Consider the following 17,161-nt stretch of genomic DNA (forward strand, 5'->3'; position numbering starts at 1 on the left):
ATGTTTGAGGACAATGTGTGGTGTGAGGTGGTTTGATCGAGTAAGTAACGTAAGGGTAAGAGAGATGTGTGGAAATAAAAAGAGCGTGGTTGAGAGAGCAGAAGAGGGTGTTTTGAAATGGTTTGGGCACATGGAGAGAATGAGTGAGGAAAGATTGACCAAGAGGATATATGTGTCGGAGGTGGAGGGAACGAGGAGAAGAGGGAGACCAAATTGGAGGTGGAAAGATGGAGTGAAAAAGATTTTGTGTGATCGGGGCCTGAACATGCAGGAGGGTGAAAGGAGGGCAAGGAATAGAGTGAATTGGAGCGATGTGGTATACAGGGGTTGACGTGCTGTCAGTGGATTGAATCAAGGCATGTGAAGCGTCTGGGGTAAACCATGGAAAGCTGTGTAGGTATGTATATTTGCGTGTGTGGACGTATGTACATGTGTATGGGGGGGGGGCCATTTCTTTCGTCTGTTTCCTTGCGCTACCTCGCAAACGTGGGAGACAGCGACAAAAAAAAAAAAAAAAAAAAAAAAAAAAAAAAAAAAAAGTTGCTTTTAGTCCAGTACACTACATTACCTATTTGAGCGTTGTAGTAATGCAGAATTGAAAAAAACCTCCATTGTTACCACAAGTTTAGTTAATTATCCATGACCTAATGAATAGCATAATTTTTCTACTTAATTGCTCTGTGTTATTGAAAAAATTACCCTTGTACAATACCTTCTCCCTGAGAGATTACCATCTCAGACCTATCCAAGATCCTCCTCCTTGTACTAGTGTGATAATAAAGAAAAATGTAAGCCACTGTAGGTTGGGGGCACATTGAGTCGTGTGTGGAAAGAGAGGTCACTGTATGAGGGCAAAGATTGGTATGTTTGCTGTTATCAGGCTAAATCAAGAAATATGAATTCAAGGTGATCTGTGGAATAGTTTGTGGGACATGGATGACAGATTGTTTTTAGTGCATTCTGCATGATAAGAGCTTTTGGATGATGATAGGTTGGTCAGAGATTTATTGTAATACGGTAGAGGTAGACCACGGAAAAGATGGATGGATGTAGAGAGATTTGATTTGGGTTTGAGATATATCAGATGGTGTTTGTTGCTGTGGAACCATTTTATGTATGGAAGTGGTATGAATGGAGATTTTTGTCTTTTCAAATCAATTTAGTGCAAAAAGTAAGAATCTTGTCATAAGTGTGGAAGTCCATGTTTCACTTTAATATTACATGAGGTACAAGCTGAGATGTGTGGGTGATGTTTGGAGGCTATATGGATCTGATCATACATAATGAATTGTGAATGGAGTACTGGTAACATGGTTAGATAGGAAATAGATTGATAGTAAATGCTGTTTTGCTGAATTTATGTAGCTGTTATGCCCATTACATTATCTGAATTCAAAAGCCTTAATTTTTTTATTTTTATTGGGTAGGCTTTTTTCCCTTTCTCTCTTTATTTATCATAAGTTTATGTTCTCTCTTACTATACTAACTCATGCTAGCATATTAGCATTCTTTTAAGGCTTTTACAGTTGCATGAAAACACTTACGCATATTGAGGACCTCCTTTTACCTGCATCTTATATGATCTTTTGGAGTGAAGCTGTTTCACTTGCTGTGTTCAACATAAATTCTCCCCACTTTCCCTCCATTTTACTGTTGTTTATCAAATGTTTAGCTATGTCAAGTATATCAGGAGTATCATTCATTTTGATACATAGTTTTTTATTACAGGAGACTGAGTCTGTAGTTGGTAAAGGGGCAGGCAACAAGGAAGAAAGCAGAACTATGAGTGCCAGCAATCTCCCACACTTAGGGGCTCACAATGCTCCACTGCCATCTCACAAACGTACTGAAAGGCTTCCACATGACATGTTATCTATAGAAACTCAGAAAAGTTCTACAGGGAGATGCCCAATGTGGCAAAGCTTGAATAAGGAAAATAAAGACTACTCAAAATACTACCTTCCACCTAAAACAGACAAAAAAAATGAGGAGAATTGTAAAACTCAGTGAGTATGAGGGTAAATGTAAGCTGAGAAATTCCCTATTTATTTTAAATTTTAATCATCAACTAGGGTACAGACTTGACAAAGCACCAAAAGTCTCAGATACTTTTTTTAGGCTTAAGCAAAGGTCTTCCTTTTTTAATATAGGAACATTCATCATTTCAAAGAAATTTTAGGATGATTTCTCTCCACATTTTGACATATTGCACGGTATACTAAGATTGCATTTTATACAGGAATAGTTTTTGGGATTTCCGGAGGGAAACGGGCATCAGAGATATAGTTGAATAGATATCAAGGAGCAAAAGATTAAAAATATTATACTATAGCTAGACACAGATTGTATGGTTTAGTGTTTTAAACATGTCTTGCACAGAATTTACAAATTATCCAAAGTTTGTAAGTGGAAAGACATTACTGTTTTCAGTATTCTTAAATAAAAGATTTCTCTAATTTGTATTGAAAACTACTTCAGTGTAGGTTATTTTATAATTATTTCTTTTTAGAAATTGTAATTTTTATGTATAAATCTTTAAACAGTTTACTTTTGTTAGACAGTCATTTGACAGAAGTGCGTATGTCAGCTGCACATTTATTATATAACATAAGTAACCTTTTCCTTTGATCAGTAGCATTCTTGAAGGACCTTCTGTCATATCTATACAACATAGGGCCCAAGCAAAGCCCAGACTGCTCCAAAAGATAAAAATAAATAAAAAATGGTAAAGCTAAATGACACATATGAGTTTCCTTTTAAATGGAAGGTGTTGCAGAATGTATTTAATTAAGGAAGCCAAGGAAATTAAATGTAATGAATCTCTCTTAGCTGTCCTTCATACAATAGACAGCATTCATTAAGGGGATACTGTACTTATCTGGCTATGGTGAATTAGTTTTCTGTAATACAGCAAGGTGACAAAAAAGATATTGAACTTCTTTTTCAAGGTAAAACTCATACTACAAACACTAACAGTATAAAAGTTTATTCTGTAAATAAATAGATAACACAAACCCCCATATCAATGGATATGGTAGCTACACAAATAGTTAACCGTTACAGTCTGTTATGCCTTGTTGAGTTCCCAATAAAATTAGTATATGAACTTAAGGGATCTAATTGGAAATAAATGATACACCTTTCTAAATATACATTCAAAATCCAACTGGAAAACAAAACCTTTGAAAGTACTGAAAAGGTTGATCCATTTGAATTTCCTGGAGCTAACTAGCATTTACATAAAAAATGAATCTGCTTATTACTGTGAATCTGTCCATTGCAATAGGGTGTTCTCAACAAGGCTTGGAGAAGTGCAGGATTTTATAATTTTACCCTGAGTGTTACTCTTATGAGCCACAAAGACTTCCACCTTCCATCTGCATATCATATATTTGAATGGTATCAGTACCATTGTATCAACTGCTGCTGCTTATGTTTATGGTATATCAACGAACTGCTAATTCAAAAAGCAAATTTAGTGGCTACAGTCAACCCTGTAGGGCAAGATAAAGGGTCAATAAGAAGTATTTTCATACATACATCTGCACCCAGCCCTAATTAACATAGATAAACCCCACATAATGTAGTTTCACTGTTTTGTAACTGACAGTTTACTACAGTGCCATTTTTAGCTGAATGAAATAGGGTAGCCCACTAACATACAGTAATTGGTAAGTATGGAACATATATTTTCTTGCCAAAAATTGACCCAAAGTAGCACAGCCAAAGTTATGGGAACCAAGGCATATGTCTGATAATGCTCTAAAAACTTGGACACCAGGTAAATGAACTTGCTTCATTTTGCAGACACTAGTCTTTCTCTCCAATTCACTAAATTAGTTGCTGGTGTACAGTCACTTCAAACAATATTTCATCCTATACATTATTGTAAACCATGGAAGGTGGCTTGAAAACGTGGATTAAGCAAGAAGGACTGCACTGCTCTCAGAAGAAAGAGGGAAACCATTAGTTTCGATGTGAAAATAGATATTTCAAAGATGCTACAGTGCTGTTGATAAGCTAGTCACGACTGCTAGTTTGCCTGGCCTTCCCACGACTATGTATTCCCTATTGAAAAGAAGAGGGTAATATTATGGCAAGTGCTGAAAATGCTACTCCAGTATGTGCAAAGAGGTTAATGCATGGTAGGAATGGTTACTCCAGCCCCAAAACCTCTACCAAACCTTTATCTACTTTACTGATGATGTGTTAATTTCTATTTTGTGTAGTTAAGTGCTCATTTTATTTTTTTCAGTACTGTACCTTCATGTACAGGATTTAGAATATTAATAATTTGTATTTATTCTGTTCATGTTATAAAGCTCAAACCCTCAGTTCAGGATTGCATCTTCTAATAATATGTGCAGTTTAATGGGAAAAGGTGCTTTCACATAATGCAGTGTTTTCTGGGATTGCATGTCATACTTCAAGTGCAGTATGCCTATATTTTGGCCAAAAACATCCTAAAATTCAACTCTTGACACATTCTCACATTCAAAAGATTAACCCTTAAATTGTGGGAATGGCCCAGAAAGTTCATCACACTGTGCAAAAACATATCTGTTATGAAATGATAAATTAGCATGCAAGAATCATAAAATGAAAATACCTTTATGCTGGCCTGGTCCACTGCTGAGTGAGGGGCAGAAAAGGGTGTGTTTGATGTTTGACAATTTCCAATGAGAAGTGAGGATGGGGAGGTTCTTCCTATATCTTGAATCTGATTCCACACACTACTTTTATTTCATATTTGTGCACAGTGTTGGTTGTTAATAACATCATATATTTTTAAATATTACACTACACAAATGACAAATAGGGTTGAGGGAAAATGGCTGCCATGTGTTGGGTGGGGGTGAAAATGCAATTTTTTTTTTCCTCTTGATCTCGGTTTAACATTCTACTCTTATTTCACACAGGCACAATGTTAGTGGTGAACAATATAAATATTAAAAATATTACAGTATGCTAGTCCCTGAAAATGAATACAAGCAAGGAGAGTGGCTAGCATGTATGGGGAGGATATTGGATCCGTGTATTTTGCAATCAGTCTCATTCTTTACTATCTGTTACCAAGGTTCTTCATCATCCTAGGACTACAGAAATTTAGATGCAGTTGTTTTGTAACATCTTCATTATGAACAAGGTTATATCAAGGATGGATGGGGATGCAGGTGCTGGCCTCCCTCCTCATGTACTCCTAAAATCACTAACTCATATATACCTTCACTTTTCTTAGGTTATCCTTTACTTTCTTCACCAACTAAATGTTCCCTCTAACCAGTTAAGTCATTCAACAATTTATTTTCTGCAGGGTCATGGAGTATGCACAACCTGTCAAGGGTTCTAGGGAGAGCAGAATTTTTTTCCTTCTGCCCTCCTTACAATGATAGAAACCTCTATAAGCTACAATTCAAACAATAAATCAGGTGGATGTTTAAACAAGGCTGTTATTTAAAGAACTGAAAAACAATATAGTTTTCCATTCATCACCTCCATGTTTTCTTAATTCACTTATTTCCACCCCATCATAACTTGGTATGCTCAACTCGTGAGGGCACCTTCATTCAGTTCTTACAAATATAGAATGATACAGTTACTTCACAAATGTGTGGCTTCAACTACTTTAATTTGCAGCTGCTTAATTAATGTTTGGATCATTACTACAGTCTTTGACACTCTAATATGAAATGATGTATTGCAATTAAAATTCCTGAAGATTAAGCATGCAGATAAGTGCTCAAATGAGATCTTTTTAGATACTGACACAAATGAATTATGAAGTTATACATATGTATATATAAATACATCAATATACATATCCACATTAAAATTTGTATTAGATCAAAAGTCACTCATTCCACATCAAAATTTCCATTCAAAACATACAATTTTAAGCATTATCTTCTTAAAGCCATAACCCAATAATATGAAAATATATGAGGCAGCTTTAGTGTCTTGAAAGATGACTTACAGATTTTCATGTCTAAAGCTTTTAATGGCAATGTAATATGCACCAGGAACACTGTTTGTATACTGCTCTTCACTGATAAATCTTTAAAAGTTTCACTATTTATACTAAAAAAGAAACAGAAGCAAAATAAATAAGGATATTTATGAATTGTTTATATTCATTTATTATACATAATCGCCGTTTCCCGCATCAGCAAGGTAGCGCCAGGAAACAGACGAAGAAATGGCCCATCCACTCATATACACATATGTATACATAAATGCCCACATATGCACATATACATACATATACATATCAACATATACATAAATACACATACGCAGACATTACATACATACACATGTACGTATTCATACTTGCTTGCCTTCATCCATTCCTGTCGCTACCTAGCTTCACAGGTAAACAGCATTGCTATCCCCTGCTTCAGCGAGGTAGTGCCAGGAATGCAGACAAAAAGGCCACATTTGTTCACACTCAGTCTCTAGCTGTTATGTGTAATGAATTAGGTACACTATGATTTACCCTGTAACGTAATACTCCAAGTGGGAGTTACATCTTAGAACAGCTGCTTTTTAGATTTACTATGTATTACTATACCCTGATTTGCGACTGCGATTTCCAACATTCGTATTTGAGGCAGGTCAGAATTAGGGTAGAGGCTTGAATAACAACACATTATGGCTGTACTTAATGAAAGTATTGAAGAAAAATTTCCCTTTATATTCCAATAGCAAAAAGGAATCTTTTTCAAAAACAAAATGTCAGGAGACTTAGGTATTTCTGTACTTATTATGCACTTTGTGATGATGTCACGGCAAAATACTATGTGATCTATCTATCTACCCATATATCTGATGCCTGTATCCTTTGGGAACTTCCTCAAGGGGGTGGCCACAACCGAAGTCTCCATAACTGTTGAATCCAGTGCTGCTTCTTTGCCTTCGTGCCTCATCGTTAACATGTCACTGGCAGAGGGCAACTCTAGTGTGGTGTTTTCAGAGGCTCTTGCCTCATGTTCCTACCAACTACTACCTAATGTTCCAACTTACTACTTCTATGTAATAATCCCAGCTATAATTCCTACCTACTACTTCTACCTACAGTTTCTATGTTTGAAAATTAAAAAGATTGCGATTGAATGCTTATTCTCAACAATATCACCACCATCTTTAACCCTCTCTCATCAGCAAACAAAACACAGAATTTGTCCATACAAGTTAAACAAATGAGCAGGTGGATTGGTAAGCCTGTCTATTTTACCTTGCGAAAGCTCAATAAATCACACTCAAGTCTTTAAGTTTGATGGAGAGCCAAGGACATCGTGATGATGTCACCTAGAAAACAATCTGTATTAGGAGCAAGACCAACCTAATGCTCAAGATTTTGACACCAGTTTTAGTAATTACTGAAAAAGTAATATATGCAACAGAAATCTGGGGCAACGGGAATCCAGGTAACACATTAGGAATCTTTAACAGAAAATAAAGAACAACACTGAATAGTGTATTTGTGATTATGAAACCTAAATTCAGTACTATTATTCAGGGCTAGGGTTTATCTTGAGGCAATAACAGATATTGTAATGTGATGTTTATCAACAGGTGTACTGATACATCAGCAAAACTACCATTTATACTGCCCTAACCTTAAATGTTTCCTCAGAGAATCGAAAAAGTTTCACACTTCCTCTATGAAGGATGCGCATTTGCAAGATCAAAAGTAACATCCAAATTATCCAGACACAGAAACAGGAACCTCATTCCAAACAGACTGTAATTAGCAAGTGGATCCTTGTTCTCACAGGGTACTGAAATATTTCATTTCAATACACTGTTGAGAAACAGGTTCATTATTTGTGAAAAAAAAAAGCCTGTACAAAAGACAGACAGGATTAGTGTCTGCTGTACAGTCTCTAAAATAGGCATATTCATGACTATTGTGTTGCCTTAAAACCTTGAGCAGCAAACAATACCATGAGAAATGTGTTTACCCATTATTAATATACTCTCTTTTGAATTAAAAGATTATTTTTCTAAAGACCATTTTGAGAAAGTCTAATGCTAATAATCGATTTTCTTTGTTTACAATCATCAAAAAATCTGCTTCCTTATCATAGGCCAGGAACTTTGTATAAGTGCTAAAATAAGTTTTTCTTCCTAGCAACAATTTATACCTACAGGGACATTATTTGGACCAATACGGAGCAAATAAGGTCCTTGTATACCAGCATAACTGAAGTGAACCTTCCAACTCTCAGTTTAGCCAATGTGAAATCAAACTTTCCTTCTATCACCTCTCTTCAACCATCCCTTTCAATCCACTAAGACACAGCTTTCCTGTCTCTATTGTACAGGTATTATTTTAGCCACTGCTCACGTCAGTGGTCTGTATGTGTCCCAGTCCCCATTAACTGGACCAATGTACATGTCTAGCTGCAGATTCCTGGGTGTTTTGTGTAAGAACCAGCCACAAAAGGGATGACTCATGACACCACCTTTCATCTTACAGCCAAGTGTGGAGTTCTCCTCTGTCTTTTGTCTTTCCCTTTTTCTTCATCTTTATGACTTTTAAGACTGTAAAAGAGTATGGTCAATAAAGACACCCATGGAGCTCAATTTCGACATTCCTGCTTTTTTCTCTTTTACCTATGATTATTACCTTTCATATGAGATGGCCATGATTGATGTGTGCTCTTGCCCATAAAAAAATTAAAGCTATATCAGCATAACAGTTCATCAGCATTATGGATTTCATATTGAAGTTAAAAAAAGGTGGGGCCAGTCAGGATATTTACAATAAGACTAAAGTGTCAGGTATAAAGGCCTGATTCACTCGCATCCATTACCTAGCTTCATGTTTAATGAACCAAAAGTATAGTCCCATACCTGCTATCATGCTTAGGAAATTATTCTTGCCAATGTTTAAATTTTGACCTCTTATATCCACAAGTATAAGCAGCAGAGTAGCAAGTCTTACTCAGCGAACTGGGCATCCCTTCCCAATGCCAAACTGCTTAGTTGGGGTTGGAAATCCCAGTTAAGCAAAATCAATTGCCACAAAAGGGGCATACTTGTATGTTCTAAATTCACCATATAGAAATGGGAATGGAGTTAAGTAAAACAAATTGTTACAATGCTTCTGCTTACAGTCCCTGTTATTTGTATTTTATTCTGATGCCGTGAAAAATTATTCAAATGAAGTAATTAATTCTTTTGCGTTTCAAAACAGTATTACAATGTCCATTTCTCATTAATATAATCATTTGCTTAAGTAAAATGCACTGATGAAGACTTTTTCAGCTTGCTAGAAATGTTTAGAATATAACATAACTGGGTCAAGTTAGCTGAAAATCAATGGATTTCAAAGGTTCATCAACAAGGAAAGCAAGAGATTTTCTTCATTTGCAATATGCATGGGGCTCTCTCAATTTGTGCTTTGTTTAAAGGAAAAACGGCTTGCACTTTTGCAGACATAGTAACAAACAGCAATAAAAAAATTCAAACCCAAAGCACCATTTAGTCAATGTAAATCTTGACTTGTTCATTTTCCTTTATAAACATTGAAATTCATTGTCTCTCACATGACTATATGGGTGTGTTTACACTTCAAATTGCACAATTCTTTGTTAGGTAAAAGTTGTGCACAAATAAGGTGAAAAGTTGGTTCAAAACCTCAGGTTATCTACCTCCATTTAGGTCAATCGCTTTGTTAGAATACCATTAAGGTATCAGAAACATGTATCATAGTGACCAGTGTCAGTTTGGCTTTCTGAGTGCTACCTGAATACAGGGAAGGCTTTATTATCCAGCATCTGCTGGACTTTGGCAGGGTCAGCTATGACTATGGTGGTTAAAAGAGTGTTTCTCTCGAGATAGATATTTCAGATATTTAATTTTTTAGATTTTAATATTTTAGGTAGATAATTAGATATTTCTGATGCTATATCAGTGTTCTATAGTACTATATATCCATAGCCATTTGCACTATCCAATTTAAATTAAAGTCAATGTTTGAAAAACAAATCAACTGGCATTTGACCAAAAGCTGGTGCACATTCAGGTTATTCCAGTTTTAGCTTTTCATACAGTATTGTGCATACCTCCTCTAATCTATGTTGGGTTAGTCTTCTACTTACCACATTTTTTAGGCTGATGCAGCAAGACTTCAATAGCTATTCTTTTTGAGCCAAAATATCTCAAGATGGTTGATCAACCAATTATGCATTATCTCATTAATTTAGTAAGTCACATCTTTCTAATTATTTACAGGTCTAAGTTTTGATGAAGTTTTAGAAATTCTCACATTTCACTCCTCTGTCAGAAGAAAGTCTGTCTAATGATATCTTGCTACTATCTATTTTTCATTCATAATTACCCCACGACCAGTTTCTGTTAAAGAGCCCTGGGGTTTATGTAGCCTAAAGCTGTGTTACTTCCAGTGGTAGGGGAAATGTTACCTCCTTGGAATGAGTTTTTTGATATAACTGCACTCCCAATGATTTAGTCTCCCTAAAGATGACTTTTCACATGTGGTGTAACCTTAAGCAGGCAGAGTCTGGTAACACTACCTGGTATTTCATATAATTGTGGAATGTATCATTATGTGATGTAAGTGAATAATTGCTATAATGGCAGGCAGGAAAGGAAGCTGGGTGGGGAAGATCATAAATAAAGCCATGATGCTGTGGTGTCAAGAATGCCACCTTCATGGTATTAGTTACAATCTTCCCCACAAAGTTTTGCATGTTATCCACCAGCACAATGATTCATGTTCATCACAAGGGCTACATCACACAATTACAGTACAAGATGGTGGTTTGAATTTTCAACAAGCACTGGGAGCAGGCCAAAACATGGTAGATAAAATTGTATGGATAAGACTTACTATAATACTGTATGCATTTGTAAAGACAAATACTGGAAATCCCAAATAAAAGAGTGGTCCAGTTAGATGAGTGCTGAATAATAAAATTTATCCTGTACTGGGTATGAAGATTAATCAGATTATATTATGAATTGCAAAGACAGAAGACTGTCTTTGTCCCATAAACAATACTATTAATCAGATACAAAATGAGTCTTGCTAAATGCTAACCTCCCCACAACTTATTCCAAGTGAAAACAAATAAAATTTTTTAAATGACAATATGCAAGATCAAAAAATAGTTCACTGAAATTTCATGTTCTAATATGTCAGAAGTATTTCCTGATGCCATTTTAGGTATAACTGCAGTCAAACATTGTGGTACAAAGAATACAGAAATAATATATCAATACTCTAGTGTTATTAAGCAAATCTACTCTCTTCAAGTGTATCAATAATGCTCAACTTGTGGCCCATCCTGAAATGGAGAGAAGTATACCATTAGAGTAAAAAATAAACCTAATTTATACCTTACAATTAATATCACTTTTAAAGGAGGACAAGAAATACTCTGGTTTGTGTATTCCCCCCCTAAAAAAAAAAAAAAAAAAAACAAAACTAGAAAACATATACTGTAATACTAATTATTTTATACATTTGCCATTGCCCATGTTAGTGAGGTAGTGCCAGGATCAGATGAAGAAATGGCCTCATTCACTCACCCACTCTCTACCTGTAATGTATAATACATCAAAACATAGCTATTTATCCAAAACCTAGCCCCACAGACCTTTATGTGGTTTACCCTAACTTCTTCATATGCCCTGATTCTGCTCAATGAAAGCATGTTCCCTGTATACCACATCCACATCTCTCCAATTTGCTCTATCCCTTTCAGGCCTTGCACCCTCCATGTTCATGTCCTGAGCCTTCAACCATCCTTTCACCTCCTCCTTGCTTTCCCCCTTTTCCATGTTCCCTGAAATCCTGACATATATATCCTTTTAGTCATCCTTTCCATACATTCAAACTGTTTCAGCACATACTCTCATGCTCTCTCATACATACTCCATACTCCTCTTATTCTTACACCTTTCTCTTACCCTATCACTTCATATTCAATCAACCCTCCCCGCACCATCTGTCTAAAATTTTACTTCCAATACATTCACCCTGTTTACATAGGGCAGTGATAGGACTACTATACCATCAAGCATATCCATATCTGTCATAAAAACAGTGACCTCTCTTTCCATACATTCCTCAATGCACCTAAAAGCTCTGTCCCCTCATCCATCCTATGGCTCACTTCAGCTCTCAAAGGTCCACTCATTGCCATAACCACTCCCAGGTATTTAAAAACCCTCAACTTCATACAATTTCTCTCTATTCAGATTCACAAAAAGGCTGAAATCCTGGTGGCTACAATCTATTTTGGGGATTAAAAATAAAGTTATAGTCCCATGTAAGTAAGTGCTTTTTCTTTAATTCTTGCCCTGTCTAAGAGATAGGAAAGCAAATCAAGTGTAGAGTTGAGTAAAATGAGGCTGGTGTGTGTGTGTGTGTGTGTGTGTGTGTGTGTGCGTGTGCGTGTGTGTGTGTGTGTGTGAAACAGATGTAGCAGGTAGGGGTTTACTTGTACTGTAATTACAGTTGCTTAATTCTGTATTCATCATCTAACTGCATATGGAAAAAAAATCATACAATGACAAACAGACAGATGTTTGACTTGGTACAATTCTTGGCTTTAACTGGATGTATTTTAGCTATTTGTATCTTCCATTTCATATGCAGAGTTTGCAGAGGTAAGCACTTATTAAGCTACCGAAGCAATGGAAAAAATTGCTAACATAGTGACAGCGTAGGATAATTACTTCTTCCATAAATGAAACTTACCTTTCTAATTCCACCACAGTTTCTTGAACATTAGATGGATGACAAACAATAACAGTGTGAGAGGTGCTTGGCTGTACGAGAGGTGTGAAGTATTTAAGAGCAACTCGCTTGACATCTTGAAGGGTAACTCCTGCAATTCTATCTATCAGCTCCCTACGGATACAGAGAATACATTTAAGTTCCAAATATGCATTACTACACTAAAGCCAACATGATATTTCTCATCACATGTAACATTTCCCACAGTCACAATATTGTTCTGAACAGAAATATCATAACTAAAGATACTAAATATCATCTAATTTGTTTCCTAGCTTCTTCAATACACATTATATTTTTCAGTCTAATTTTCCTCTATTCCTTAACTCTGGCATATTTCACATGCAAAATCTCTCCATAAACCTATGACACTTAAACACTACATAGTTTACGTTAATATTCTAGTTACATGCTTCATTCTCACTCTTTCCAATCCCTATAATGTTTCACAAACCTTTTTTAACAAAATATAATAATCTTTATTTATTTGGTAATCCTTATAACTGAACAAATATTATCCTTATCCCATTTGTGACAATATAACCTTTAATTCTTCATTTCAGCTCAATGCTCGTTCAAAATGTATACTGTTGTTCTCAAACAATATTGGCTAATACAAAAATGGTTTACTGCAAGTAACAGAAAGGAACTTACTTATTATATGAATGAGGAACTCTCCGGAAGTAAGACAACAGAGATTGCTGAACAACATCTGCTACAACAGCTTCTCTTTCAATTATTTCGAAGATAAGTGAGCTGCGAGCTGATTCCAGCAAGGTATCATCCCATGCTGTTGACCCATTAATATGTGAATTCTGACAAAACATGATTAGAACTATTAGTTACTGGCAGGAAGGAGCATTTTGGAAGCAAGCTATACAGGATATGAGCTTTGAGCATGGAAAATTTGTTAAATGAAAAAGATATTTCAACCCTGTTCATGATTTTACCCATTTAAGCAAATGCATCCAAATAACAAAAGGTGAAAACATGAAAATTCTTTGCACTGTACAACCCTCTGTAGAGAAGGAAAGAACTGGATCAAATATTTAGTGCAAATAATGGAATTACAACATGTATGGTGCAAATGGCAGCAAACACAACTCTTTTAACACATTTCATGCTGTTTAACTTGCCAATGGGCCAATAAAAATTGAACTTCTGGTTTCTAAACCAAAGAAATGACAACTCCAATAATTTGTCTTATTTCTCTTCTAGTTGCTGAATATCAAGAATTCAGCCTGGACCCTCATGTCACTGAGAAACATTCAGTAACTTTTCCAGCATACCTGTCTGTTTCTGTGGTTATCAGGTCAGTTGTTTCATTCATCAAAATAATCTGTGTATAGCCAGAGGAAAAAATTTTCTATCAATTTGCATACTTTGCAGTTGTATCTTCACATGCTGATATATTCCTTTTCTTATTCATATGAGGCACTGGCACTCTGCCTGTTTGTAGTTACACAACGAGTGAAAAGTAACTTTTGGTGAGGATGTCTCATGGAAGCATAATCTTCACAAGGAACTACCTATTACTGATTGTAGTGCAGCCTTGAAGCTGCACAAACCCCTGGAGATGGAATTGAGTATAATTTTCTGGAATTTGTAAAGCAATAGGTGGAGATTTTGTGTAGGGTGTGGTTGAGAATGGGAAGTACTGTGAATGTTGTGGTGAAGCAGTGAGGGTGATGTAGAGGGTTGGTGGAGGCTAGAAGGTTAACAATATTCTTTTATAAAAATACTCTTTATAGCTTCTTTGCTCCTCTCTCCTAATCTAGATGTGCTCAATCCTTGCTCTCATATACCTTTCAAAGGCTGGCCGGCTATATAATGTGGCACGCATGAACGAGTTTATTTTAGTATATTTAAGGTCAATAATAGACTTACCAAAATATTCAGTGCCTCTTGATAAGCTCTGGTCAACTGAGCTGCTCTTGCCAGCTTTAATATGAGTAGACCTTGGGTAGGATTAAGAGTTAAACTGTAAGAATATGCCAAACCCTTTCCTCGAATTTCTCTCCACATCGGGCCCTGCAAAATTTTAATGATGTGGGAAAATAACAACACTAGTATCATGTCAAAATATATAACTGCAAAGATAGTTAATTCTAAATTGTAAAATATGTTTGCATCATAATTATCAAAATTATCATGTAGGATATAGTATAATAAACATCTATTTTCTAAGACAAACCTCAAGCTGAGTTAGATACTGGATGGCAGTTTGGATAGCTGGAACATCCCAGTCTCTGTGTTCTGAAACACTACGGGTTGATTGCAACAAATATGCTGATTCTACTGATCCAACTCCAGTCAAAAAACCAGTTATGCCGCCCAAGTCCTCATTAGATAATAATTCACTATCTGGTATAATATTGAGTCTGAAATAGAACAAGATAACAATATATATTTCAATAAAGTAATCAAAAAGTGTATCTTTATTCCAAAAACTGCACACAGCATTACTAAATCATCAATCTTTTTCTTCAAGTTTGCAGAAATGGCTGCAGAAATAGGTATTGCCATTGAATTATATAAGAAAGGGGGTGACTGTATTGTTGAGTGGTTAGTTAAGATTTTAAGTGCAAGTATGGATCATGGTGAAGTGTATTAAGATTGGTGGAATGCATATATAGAGTACCACTACATGAAGGCAAAGGAGAACAAGGGTGAGTGTTCAAATTTCAGAGGCATTATCTGTTGAGTGTACTTGGACATTGGTAATTGGAAGGGTGGTAGCATGCACAGAGTATCAGATGGGTAGGAACAATGAGGTTTCAGGAGTGGTAGAGTGTGCATGGATAAGGCATTTGCATTGAAGAATGTATGTGAAAAATACTTAGAAAAACAGAAGGATTAGTGTGCGGCATTTATGGATCTGGAAGAAACTTATGACTGGGTTGACAGAAATGGCTTTTGGAAGTTGTTGCATATAACTGGCATGGAAGGAAAGTTATCATAGGCAGTGAGGAACATTTTATCAAAAAAAGTAAAGCATGTGGGGAAGTGGGTAGAGAGGTAGGTGAATGGTTCTAGGTGCAGGTAGGTCTGTGGCAGGGGTGTGTGATGTCACCTTGGCCATTTAATCTGTTTATGGATGGGGTGGTGATGGAAGTAAATGCAAGGGTCTTGGAGAGATAATCAGTCTAAGAGTTGGGGGCTGGGAAGAGAGTCAGTTGTTGTTTGCTGATGATATGGCATTGATGGTAAGTTAAAGCGAGACACAGCATTTAGATTCAGCAATTCCCCTTTCTTACTTCTCACATCAACATTTCCACTCTTACATCCACCACTTTCCTTTTTAACTCCTTTCAATATAGTTTCTTATCATCCCAAAACTTTTCACTCAACTTTCTTTCAAAATCTTCATCTACTCTTTCTTTGCTTTCCTTTATCAGCTTCTTAACATTCCACTTACATATGTTGTATCCTTCCCTCCTCCTTTGCTGAACTTCCATTGGTTCAATCAAATTGAGCAATACACCATATACCTTTTTCTTCTCTTCCACAGCATTTTATAATCTTTTTTGTCCACCATGTATTGCCCTTTTTATTCATGTATCTTACTACCTTGTATCCAACTACTGATTCTACCACCTTTACAAGTATTTCTATAAAGATTATAAACAGCTCATTCACACATGACTGCATTCCTACATTCACTGCACTTCCATCTAAGCTTTCATACTCCTTACTGTATTTTACCTGATTCATCTTCTCGTTTGCCAACACTTTTACCTCTCCATTTTTCCTTACAACATACTTCCATTTCTACCTGATCCTCATCCCCACAAGAACTGCAAAATGGTCAGTCTCCAAAGAATCCTCTCACGATTCTAGCATCCAGCACAGCCTTTCTCAATCTTTTATCCACTGCCACATAGTCAATCAAAGCCTTTTGCTCTTCTCTTCTATCATTCCTCATCCATATACATTTGTTGATCACCTTCTGATGAAAAAAAAAGTTTGCAAGGAATAAATCACTCTCAGCACAAATATCCACAAAATAGCTTGCATTCTCATTTACACCAAGTACTCCCCATTTACCAACTACCTTACCAATTCCATCACATCCCATTTTTGCATTCATACCATCCAATATGACCACGTTTCTCTCATTTTCAATACCATTTATACAGTATTCAAATTCCTCCAGAACAGCTTCATTTCATCCTTGCCTTGTACAGTCTTCATATTCAAAGATGTATGTACACATACCCATGCACATTTCACAGTCACAATCTTTCCTTTCACCCACACTATTCTTAATGCATTCCACCCATGCTCTGTAACAACCTCCCATATTCTTGGTGATAGCAGAATTGCACATCCTTCTTTTCCTCTTCCCCGATAATTTTCAACAATTCCCGTCCATACCACACCTCCTTC

General features: G+C 36.1%; 2 protein-coding genes across 5 annotated transcripts in view; one reads left to right on the forward strand and one right to left on the reverse strand.

The window, feature by feature from the left end:
- Positions 1-3,106, forward strand: part of LOC139759863 (uncharacterized) — a 59,591-nt gene extending 56,485 nt beyond the window's left edge. The window contains 1 exon segment of the mRNA XM_071682379.1: positions 1,729-3,106. Within this exon segment, the coding sequence (XP_071538480.1) occupies positions 1,729-2,010 (282 nt within the window). The 3' untranslated portion in view covers positions 2,011-3,106.
- The window catches only part of LOC139759864 (uncharacterized protein C05D11.1-like), a 167,303-nt gene continuing 153,112 nt past the window's right edge, over positions 2,971-17,161 (reverse strand). For all 4 annotated transcript variants that reach the window (XM_071682381.1, XM_071682383.1, XM_071682380.1 and 1 more), the window contains 5 exons: positions 14,967-15,153; positions 14,660-14,803; positions 13,427-13,587; positions 12,734-12,886; positions 2,971-11,315 (listed from right to left, as the gene is read on the reverse strand). In XM_071682381.1, the coding sequence (XP_071538482.1) occupies positions 11,261-11,315; positions 12,734-12,886; positions 13,427-13,587; positions 14,660-14,803; positions 14,967-15,153 (700 nt within the window). In that variant the 3' untranslated portion in view covers positions 2,971-11,260. The remainder of the gene's footprint in view (positions 11,316-12,733; positions 12,887-13,426; positions 13,588-14,659; positions 14,804-14,966; positions 15,154-17,161) is intronic.

The sequence above is a fragment of the Panulirus ornatus genome, chromosome 34 (assembly GCF_036320965.1).
Source record: "Panulirus ornatus isolate Po-2019 chromosome 34, ASM3632096v1, whole genome shotgun sequence".
NCBI classification, from domain to species: domain Eukaryota; kingdom Metazoa; phylum Arthropoda; class Malacostraca; order Decapoda; family Palinuridae; genus Panulirus; species Panulirus ornatus.